This window comes from Crocodylus porosus, unplaced genomic scaffold (assembly GCF_001723895.1).
Source record: "Crocodylus porosus isolate Cpor-Errol unplaced genomic scaffold, CroPor_comp1, whole genome shotgun sequence".
In the NCBI taxonomy this organism is placed as follows: domain Eukaryota; kingdom Metazoa; phylum Chordata; order Crocodylia; family Crocodylidae; genus Crocodylus; species Crocodylus porosus.
Genome location: NW_017728937.1, coordinates 2,387,439 through 2,398,898, shown reverse-complemented (window position 1 = coordinate 2,398,898; position 11,460 = coordinate 2,387,439). Strand labels below are relative to the sequence as shown.

The 11,460-nt window shown below is 44.4% G+C and overlaps 1 protein-coding gene across 1 annotated transcript in view; it reads right to left on the bottom strand.

Moving 5' to 3' along the window:
* The window catches only part of LOC109318183 (SITS-binding protein-like), an 87,140-nt gene that overhangs the window by 64,139 nt on the left and 11,541 nt on the right, over window positions 1-11,460 (bottom strand). The window contains exon 2 of the mRNA XM_019547252.1: window positions 4,417-4,588. Coding sequence (XP_019402797.1) covers window positions 4,417-4,588 — 172 coding nt within the window. The remainder of the gene's footprint in view (window positions 1-4,416; window positions 4,589-11,460) is intronic.

The following is an 11,460-nucleotide window of genomic DNA, read 5'->3' as shown; positions in this document are numbered from 1 at the left end:
CCCTTCCAGCCCTAATGTCTATGAAATCTATGAAATCTATGAAACCATTAATAATGAGAGAGGGTTTTAACATCTGTGGAAAAAAGAGAAATTAGCAGGAACCAGACAGATCATGAGCTATGAAGTCAGTTGATTCCCTCAGTGCTTCCTGAACAGAATTGGCACTGCCCCCTTCCCAGCCAGTTTGGTTTTAAACCTTGAGTACAGCAGGAATCAGAGGCAAGGGGTGCGACTGCATCAATGTATGCCTCTCTCCCCACCCCAATCCACCCCTGGACTCAGCATAAAATCATGAGGGTTAGCAACAATATGAAACATTAGCTTAGCTTCTGACTCAGAATGCATGTTTGTGAAAACAAGGAGGAGGTAGGAGGTACCTCCATTAATACAGCGCTGCAGGCAATGTTGGACCAGAAGCATAGTAGCTGGCTGATGCAAGATACTTGAATGGATGAGCTGAATGTGCACATGGGAATCTGAAGTTTAAGATTTGTTGGTTGAATCTGTTGATGGCAACTAATTCCTAGTTTTACTTTATATTCAAATAGATTCAGTGCTGGCTAGCATGGCAGCACTCTTACCCAAATTAGTGGCTTGTGTCATTGTACTTATGGCTGCACTAGGTCAAATACAACAGTTGGGTTACTTGCTTGTCTGCCTATGCTGTCCCTTGCAGTATGTTAGGATTGGGAGAGGCAGGGGGACAATGACCAGGTTGAGTCTTGGCTCCTGCTCTCTTCTATACGCCAGCCAGATGTGGTCTTTCGTTAGTAGTATTGAGAGAAGTGAGCAGCTTCTCACTGAGATGAAGGAGGAAGACAGGATGGCCCTGTCAATCAGGAGTCTCTTAAAGCTACTCCTGGGCTCTTTTTTATGACTGTGCCTCAGGGAACACTTTTAGTCCATGATTTTCCCATTCTCTTTAGTTATTTATGAGTTACCATATTTTCTCACACACAAGATGTACCTTTCCCCCCAAAAATGGTTCACCAAAATTGGGGTGCATCTATTAAGTGAGGAAACTGTTTTCTTTGCTGGAAAAGAAACCTGCTTGGAGACATTGTGCATGTCATGCAGCTGCCAAGATGGCTGACGCTTGTTTGGCTCAGCAAGCTAAAAAGTGGAGTCCGGTGTTATGCCCCCTCACAGCTGTAGCTATTGGCTGAGCACTGTAGCTTGTGCCTGCAGCAGCAAGCGAGCTGCTGGTAGTAAACTTAGACAAAGTAGTACTATATAAAATACTATTTAGAGTAAATAAATAACAGTCTTGCTACTGCCCTTTGCAATGGTTTGGGGCAGGGACCAGCACATGTGCACACAAAGGCATTTTACTTGGTACGTGCACCTTGGGGTGGATGGTGGGGAAGTGGCTGGGGCTGTACTGCCACACATGAACTCTGTGTGCCCCTGGAGGCTGGGGGTGCACGGTGAGCTCTCGCAGGTGGCGGCTGTGCTGTTGGTGGCGGGAGCATGGCAATGGCAGGAGGGGAGCTCCCACAAGCAGCCATAGCACTGTCAGCAGTGGGGGGGTGAGCACTGACCAGTGGTCAGCGACCACCCACAGATGCTGCTGGCAGTATCGGCAGCAGCGAGTGGCGATCACGGACCGCCTGCCCAGGCCGCCAGCAGAGTTGGTGGCGAGAGGGAGGGGGATGTGAATAGCGACCACCTGCAAGCACCGCCGATTGTGTCGGTGGTGCCTTTTCACAGGGGTGTACCGCCACACTCAGGGGGTGCACACGCACCCGCGTGCACCCCCTATGCATCACCAATGCTGCCACAACAAAGATCATGCCCCTCATGGCTCCCCTGCCATCTGCCCTGGCATGCCAACATCTTACAAGTTGAGGTTGTGGGTGTTTTTGGCACTCTGCGCAAAAACATTGCTGACTCCTAGTCTGGGGCCTAACTTGTGTCATAGAGGAAGTCCTCCTGAAAACACAGACTGTCTAGGAAGTGTGGCAACCCAGGAGGCAGCCCCCCAGGAAGCTCTTGCTACCTGACCAGACCATCTCCTGGGGTGCCACATTTCCTGGGCACTCTGTTCCCCGGAGAACTTACCCTATGTCACACAATCAGTCAAGACTTTGCGTGGGGGGGGAGGATTTTATATTCTGCTTTCCAAAACCAAGAGGCATGTTTTATTTGAGGAGGCAGGGGGGCCGGTTATGAGAAAATGTAGTAATATTTGAGGCTTGGGGATGAGGGCACGATTAGTGCAAGCCATGGAGGCTAGTAGAGTGAAAGAGGGCTAGATGCCAGCTGAAGCAGAGGCTAGGGGAGAAAGAAAATTTGTCCAGGACCATATTGGGGGAGTGGAATAAGGAAGAAAAGAATAAGCAGAGGGTCCTAACTAACAGGGTGACCGAGGGATGCTATAAACCAGCTAGAAGACAGCACTTAGCCCCCTCTCCCAGGCAGCTGAGGAACGGAGCTGCTACTGTGGGTGGCACGCCAGCTGGCAGAGACAGTCTTGGAGGAGAGGAGGGAAGGAGAGCAGGGGAAGATCTGCAGAGACATTCAAGATCATCCAAAAGTTACCAGGCCAGTGACTAAGCAGGAAGTCATAGGGTTCCTCTGACTAAGGACACATGGACCTTGAAAAAGGATCGGGCTAATGACCTGCAAAGACACCTGCTTGCCACAATTTCACTGTTTCATCACAACACAAACAGGGAGATGCTTTCATCCGGAAAAGTAAATGAGGTGTTTCAATCAGTGCTAAGCAGCCGTTAATCAGATTAAGAATAAACATTTCTGCTATTCTGACAGGTCACTTGTGCATTGTGGCCTACATGAAACAATGTGAAAAATCTACAGAAACATAAAAAGGAATGGAGTTTGGCACAAAACCTTGAAATTCTTCAAAATGAATCATTCTCAATGATGGGGGGTGATGGGGGGAGCTTTCCCCTCACGGGCAGTGTTAGGGGAAAATCAATATATTGCAACAACAAAAACAAATCATGTTGCCAGAACTACACAAAACAATTTGGGTGGAAATTTTCCAGATAATTTTCCTATTACAGAGATATAACTATCTCTGTGATTACCTATAGTGCAAGGCAGTGAAGACTGAGGGCTTCAAAGAGCCCATTTGATAAAGGTTTTGTGGAGTTTTTCATGACAGGAAAGAAAACCCTCCCAAGTATTCTCGTGTGGCCTCTTTTAATCTGTTCTGCTCACTTTCTGCATCAATGAAAGCGGGGAGAACTTCCATGGCTGACTCTACAGCCAAAATAGCAGCAGAAGTTATTGTCTGTGAACTTCAGTAGCCTATGCCCCTAGAGACGTAAGCACGTAGGCCACATGCCCTCATGCTTGCTGCCAGCTGCTAAGGGCTATTCAGTTCCTTCTCTCTGGGCTGCCCCATTAAATGATTTTGTTAGGTTGGCAGGCATTGCAAGGAATAAATGGAAGAATCTGCTGCCAGGAGAGGTACCTGACAGCATGGGATAATGATCTTGTTCTTGGCAGTGCCTCTACCTAGGGCTTCAGGGGAAGGCATATAAGATGCTGATACCACCCCTAGACAATGGGTCAGGACTGTATTTTGGAACTGGGGTGGGAATTCTCAACTTGCTTTTCCAGATGATCTGCTTACATGCTGAAGCACAAAAATCGAAGTATCCTTTTACCGTTTAGCTATTATGAAGAATTAAGAGGTGTTAGTACTCATATGAGGTGCCTGTACATGTGCAGGATGCCTGCTCTGATGTGCTGTAATTACAGCACCTTGGAGCAGACTTAATTGAGTCTGCTGGAGCATGCTAATCAGCACGCTTCAGCAGCCTCGGCATCTCATGTATCCCATATCCCCATGCTTCAAAAAGTCAAAGGAGGTTTAGTTAAAGTGCCCCGCCACCATTTTGTAGCACAGGGAAGTGGCTCCCAAGAGCCGCTCTAATTAAAGTGCCACTCACTTCACCCCTAGAGCACATGTAAAGATGTCCATAATTATCCAGACCTTTTTCATTTTCAGTCAAAATAATCTAAGAAAGCAATGAGTTCCACTATGAGATAAAGTGAAAAAGAAAGAGGACAGGCCATTCAGTCTGGTGACTTTATGACATGCATGTGACACCAGCAGATCAATGGAGATGCATTTTTACCACTGAGTCACAATTTTCAGGACCTCATTTCCACATGAGAAACTAGATTCATAAGCAAAGCTACCACTGCAGTGTAATATTATTGGTGGGCACACCTTATTAGGAAAAAAAATCATGTTTATTTGTCTCCTAGTGACTGTTCAGTCAATTGATGAATCTGTAATACTTTATGGGGTATAACCGTGATGGTCCAGGCCCATCTTCCTTCTTTCAGCAAAGATAACTCCTCACGTTCAAGGCTGTGTGGGAGCAATGTATTGCCAACAATAGTAAAAAGTTATAGGAGGAAGAAAATTTGTCTTACCTGTTGATCCCAAAAAGTATCTTTCCAGGACAGGACCATAGCCAATGGGATTTTTGTGGAGGTTGCTGATAATATATGGCTGGGATTTTGCATTCATGTTGTTCAGGGGCCAGCGCTGGGCACTTACACTTGCTCCTCCATACCAGGAGATATTGGTCATTGAGAAGCAATCCTGCAACCAAAAACGGATGACACTTAAAATTTAAGACTGCATACTCTTTGTGCCAGGGATGGGTTGGTAGACTGTCAAGAGCCCTCTTCCACTTATTTATGTGCTTACAAATGGATTAAGTTTAAGTAGCCTGAGCATGGAACCCTGCCAGTGGCTCACTGTGTGGCCCTGGCCAAGTCACAATATCGCTTGTGTCTCTGCCTCCCCACTGGTAACAGAAAGAACAATCCTTACCTCACAGGGGGATGACTAATGAATGAATGTTTGCATGGAGCTTTGAAGAGGCAGACTGCTATGGGAGTGCAAAGTATTATTATTTCAGTATTGCCAACTCCAAACATTCAGCATCATGAGATGCATTTCCAAAAGAAGCATGAGCTTTAAAAATATTATGATTAAAATATGAGTATTATATAACAACACTGAATACTTCTGCACTTCCTTCTGGTATGTGAGCCTTTAGATGAAGGGATGGCTACCTTTTTGCTGCCCCAGGCTGCTGGTTGCAACCTAGCTCCTGGCACTGGCCGCAGATCCCCATGTTCTCTGGTGAGCAGCAGATACTGCAGAAGGAAGTGGGGACAAGGCAAGACTCTGGGGCTACAGCTGTGGAGGGAGTAAACTGAACCCAGCAGGCAGCAGAACATGGGGAATGCATCTTCTGCTGCTAAGGCTGGAGCTTGCTGCCGAGTTCCTGAACTGTTGCAGCCTGGATCCAGCCCACAAGCCATAGGTTGCTGACCCCTGCACTTTAGCCACATTCAGATTACCCTCCTCTGTGACACCTTAAATCACTTTCTAAAAACAAATAAATGAAACCTGAAATTCTACATAAATCACTGGCCTCCCAGAGCTGCGAGTTTACTAAAAATACAAAATGCTGCAAGACAATAAAAAAAAAAGTCACAAAACTTTTACTCCATTACTACTTTATGTACCACATGCATAACATGTCTTAAGAGCCTGGGTTTTTAATTGATAAAAAGCAGCCAGTTATTATTTTCCTTTCAATCCTCATGGTAGATGAATCATGTCTCCAGGATGCTGCTGGGAATTCACACACACATTGGGATGGCACAAGATTAGAGCCAAGATCTACCTTGTAGACTCAAAAAAAGGATTTTGGTCCAGATCCTTATGCCACAAGTTTGCTGACTTGCACTTCTACAGACATAATAGTTTCATAGTAGGTAGGGTCGGAAGGGACCTGAGCAGATCTTCAAGTCTGACCCCCTGCCCTGGGCAGGAAAGAGTACTGGGGTCAAACGACCCCAGCAAGGTGTCTATCTAGCCTCCTTTTAAAGACCCCCAGGCTAGGAGTGAGCACCACTTCCCTTAGAAGTTGGTTCCAGCTCCTAGCCACGCTAACTGTGAAGTAGTGTTTCCTGATGTCCAGCCTGAACCTACTCTCAGTCAACTTATGGCCATTATTCGTAGTTACTCCTGGTAGTGCTCAGGGGAAAAGGGTCTCTCCCATTCCCTGCTGGTCCCCCTTGGTAAGTTCATAGACGGCCACTTCTCTTGTGGAGGCTGAACAGGTTCAGGTTCCATAGCCACTCCTCACAGGGTCTGCCCTGCTGCCCCAGTTTTGTTCAATATCTTCATCAATGACCTGGAAGATTTCACAGGGTGCACCCTCAGCAAGTTTGCAGATGACACCAAGCAGGGTGGAGTAGTAAATATGCTGGAGGGTAGGGCTAGGATTCAGAGAGACCTTGAGAAAACAGAGGTTTGAAACAAAAGAAATCTCATGAGGTTCAACAAGGACAAATGCAAACTCCTGCACTTAGGACAAAACAATCCCATGCACTGGTACAGGCTGGGAACTGACTGGCTAAGAAGAAGCTCTGCAAAAATGGACCTGGGGGTGACAGTGGACATAGTCTTAATATAATAAAGCACTAAAAATAAAAATAAGCCTTCATTCACCCAGACCAGTTCAGCACCAGAGAAGGCCTAGACCAGTGGTACTGAACCTAACCAGCCCTGCAGACTGGATGAATGGCAAAGATCTGGTCCGTGGGCCTGATCTGACACAGGGTTAGTCTGGGGGCATGATCCAGTGTGCTGGCTCTGGTGGTAGAGCATTGGATCTGGCCATGGGGTGAGTCCGTATGCTGGCTTAGCCCTGGCTCCCTACATATTTGGAAATTTGACTGCAGGGGAGCTGTGGCAGCATTCAAAGCCATAACAATTAATGCTGTCACAGCTCCCCCTCTGCTAAATTTGCGGACCCCTGGGGAGCCCTTCATGGGCCAGATCCCCTCATATTATTATTATTACTAAGAAGACCCCATTTGAAAGTTACAGCTTTTAGATAAAGAAGATATTTCAGCATTTTCAGAGTGGCTTCATTTTGGCTGTAAGAAAGCATTAATTTTAGGCTTCTGCGCAGTTTGCAGGGTTTGTTCCAGCCAACATTTTCTACTGTCTGATGTAACACATCTGATGAAGTAGGTTGTCGCTGATGAAAACTCATGCCACTTTGAACCAGCTAGTCTCCAAGCCTGTCTGTCGACAAGATCAGCATTTTCTAAACCATATTAACTGGTTTGTATCACAGTTAAAGTCAAATTTAAATTTAAATTAAGAGTTAACCGATGATCATTGTACGGCTCCTTAACAGACCCAATTCACTGCTGTTGGAAATAATGAGGAGGCAATAATAAGCCTGCTTAAACATTGCTACATTGTTGCAGTTATCTTAAGTGCTGTGCAAGACCTGATGTTTAGTCCCTGTGAGGTACTGTTGGCACATTTGACTTTGTAGAGGTTTGATCCCGGATAGCTATGTTGTGTTGCAAAAACCCAATTAAGTTTCCCTTGAGGGGATTGGTATCCAGGTTGTAGCCGTATTGGTCTAGAGGAAAAGGCAATCAGGACTCATAGTAGAGATGATATCTTTTATTAGACCAATAAGATTTTTGCAAAAAGTTCTTTAATTGCAAGCTTTCAGGCACAAACACCCTTCACCAGGCACTGGAGAAAAGATTTTTTACAATTTTTTCTCCAATGCCTAATGAAGGGTGTTTCTGCTTGAAAGCTTGCAATTAAAGACTTTTTTTTGCAAAAATCTTGTTGGTCTAATAAAAGATACTATCATTACTACCAGTCCCGATTGCCTTGAGGGGATTGATATTTGCTATGCTTATCTGAGTTCCTAAGGATTGCTTTTCCTAAAAGCAACCCCTCATATACCTGCTAATTAATAAAGTTTAACTTGCCTAATTTGGACTGCCCTAGTCCTCATTAATTTTAATTCTCATTCAGTTAGTTAAATTAGTTAATTTGGACTGGAGCCAATTTTAATTTGGACTACAGACATCCACATGTATATAGTGATAGTTGTAGTCCAGATTAAACCTAGAAAAACGTAACAGCTATAAATGCCCCAAGTTGCCAACCTGCCCTACCTTCTTCCTGTCTTCAGGATAACATGTCTTACTACCTCTAGCACCTGGTGAATTTGGGAGAGCAATTTGAGAGCCTTGATTTTCAAAGGACAGTTACTCAGCATTTTCTGAAAAGAAAAAAAAATAGAAGAAGAAAAGAGTTCTCCATAATCACTAGTCACTTTAGAAAATCCTGGCCACAATTTGGTAATCCTGGAAGAAATACTACACAGTTGGAATTGTTAACATTTGTTTAACATAGGGCATCTACCCTGGTTCAAAATATCTAACCAAGAAAATTAAAATTTAGAAAGTTTTATAAAATGAGAACATTATATTACAGAAAATTAAAACTTCCCTTAAACTCATTGGTTTAAATGAAAGGGAGTTAACATGTTTCATAAAGCTAGAAAAAAAAGGTTACATGAAATCCAGCTTTCACATTCAGTATTTTGAAGTCTTGTTAAATTGTACAAGATTTTGTACCCCTGCAGTACCTCATTGACCTACATCAGCTTTATAATTAGAGCTGCTAGTGGAATGATACTTTGATTTATTTCTTGTTTGTGTTAATGCTACTCTGTGCCATTAGGCACTTAAATACCAGACTGAGCAAAATATAAATGCCTATGCAACAACATTTGAGTCCTCATATGCCCCAGGACTTTGTACTTTCTTGGAAATGAGCAGAATTAGAGTTAAAGATACAAGACTATATCTAGTTTCTCCTTTTAACTGGTATACCCTACAAGACTCTGCCCCTGATTCATACCATACCAACTTACCATCCAGTACCTCCTTTTCTCTCCTACCTCCTTTTATCACAGATAACCTAGATCAAGTCCAAGCAGAAGCAAGAAGATAACCTTGTAAGTGGCCTTTTTTTTCTTTCTGGCATAAGATAAACTGCTTATTGATCACAAGATCAACCACTTGCATGCTTCAGAAACTTGGGGCATTTGCACATCTCCAGGAAGCTTGTTCTGACACACTGGAAATCCAGTGCATCAGACAGATTAATTGCGTCTGCTGGCACACATAAATTGATGCACTCTGGCAACCTCATGCGTCACGTGCATCAGTGGTTCAGTGCACCCCTGTGCTGAGAAAATGGCAGTGGTGCACTTTGAACTAAAATTTGATGTGCTTTAGTTCAAAGCACACCACCGCCATTTTCTCAGCATGGAGGCATGCTGCGCTGCTGGTACATGTGACACTTGGATGCTTTTAATTAGCATGGCTCACTCATTAAAAGTGCCTGACACCACATCAGGGACACATGAAAAAATGCCCTTGCTCTTGAAGAATTGGACAGCCATTTACATCTAGTTCCTAGCAACATCGTTGGATGCAGGAGCTGCACTCCAATGCCTTCCAAAATGACCAGTGATAATACTCTTCCGCTTCTATTAAATTAACATCCACCCTTGCTGCACATGAGATAATAGGCACTTTTCCTTTTGAAGACCAAATTTGGGGCTTTGAGGAATCTGGAACAATTTCTGCTCTAAAATCTTGAAACTTCACTGAGCTTCTCTGGGTTTCCATTTGTGGAAAAGCAGGTGGAATTTGGCCCAAAGCTCTATGCAATATTAACCATTATTTTTCATCTCCAGGTTTAATAGTTCTCTATAATTTTATGTCATCAGAACTGAACCTTCCAATCTATAGGTGACTTGTGCCTCCTGAGCCAGGGGAGGCACTTGCCCTTCCAGTGGCCAGTCAGCGACGGGGGTTCCCCCCCACCCAGTTGGCATGATCAGCCGCAGGGATCACTTTTTCTGGTGCCCCTACTCCCCAGCCAGAACTCTTGGGGGGGAGGAGGCAACAGCACTCTTGCCTGCCCTCCTTGCCCATCACCTAAACAGAGAACGCTGGCTGTCAAGGGGTGCACCAGCGCTCTCAGGGGGTGCATGTGCACCCCTTACGTGTTGCCACTGTTCCAATCTGTCCTTAAATGTGAAGGAAGTGGAATATATTCCTCCAGACTCCATCCAGCTGACTGAGGATTTATTCCTGCTTTGGTTGAAGTCCACAAGAGTGAGCCATTGACTGCAATGGGAACAGGACTGGGCCATGGAATTGCCAAAGACTGGGAACCAAGTGAAGACTCTTTCCATAGGAACTGAATCAGATTTAGAGACGCTGCTATTCATTTTTCTTACCTGAGAATTTGGCCTTCATTTCTTTTTTAATCTAAGAATTGTGTGCAGTAGTAAAGGTAACTCCCTTCCTCAAGGCTGATGATGACATCAACAGGAAACTGTCAGCCAATCAATGCTCAGATCATCCCTGATACTAGCTCAATTGGATTCAGCATGAGAGACACATAGATGCTTTGTCCTATGGCTTGGAGGAGTTTTACAACAATATGAAGAAGCTGACCTTTGGGCTCCTTTATTGCCTTTGTGTCAAGTGCACTTGCTTCACCTGAAACTTGATATGCATGAATAGAAAAAGAAGCAGTAGCAGTTACATGGACATGTGAGCAACTCAGAACTTTTCTCATTGGCCTGACTTTTATTTTACAAACAGATCATAAGCCATGTGGGTCCCTGTTAGGAGACAAAACTCTTGACGAACTTCCGCCAAGAATCCAGAGATCTTACCTCAGGAGGCGAAATTCACTTACCATATTGTCCACATTCCTGGAAAAGAGTTACACACACACCATTACAGACACCACTGTCTCTGCAAAAACTCTGCCAAGAGTGAGATGTTGAAGTTTATGTGGACCTTATTGCAGCAAGGATACATATGTGGATCCAGGAAGCTCAGGAAGCTGATACTTCCTGTCAAACGATAAAGAAGTACCGCTTAGAAGAATGGCCTCAAGTAAGATTCAAAGACTGGAGTTGGTACCAACAAGAAAAATTCCATGTTGTCAGGGATTTAGTCATGTTCCACAACAGAGTACTGCTACCGTCTCCTCTAAGGCAGAAGATCCTAGAGAAGATTCACGAACCTCATCAGGGTACTCCAAACCAGGGCTCATCAGACAGTTTGGTACCCCTATATCAGTGATGACGTACCAAACTGGGTGGCTCATTGTAAGATTTGTGCTCAACACTACAACCATGCCTTATGACTGAATTACCAGATTATCCATGGCAGATGGTGGGGACTGACTTACTGACCTGGAAGGGTTCTTTTTACCTCATTGTTATTGACTATTACTCCCATTACTTGGAGATGACACAGTGCAGAACACCACAACTGGGAGAGTTATAACAGTACTGAAGAGCATATATGCACATTATGGCATACCCTTGGTTTTAAGAATAGAAAATGGTCCACAGTTTTCTCAAGCTGCATTTAAGCAGTTTGCAGCCCAGTATGATTTTCAGCATATCACCAGCAGTCCACATTTCCCACATAGTAATAAGGAAGCAGAATGTGCAGTGTAGACTGTGAAGAATTTGCCTTAGAAGAATGAAGATCTCTATAAGGCTTTCCTGATATACTGTTCAACAACAGTCG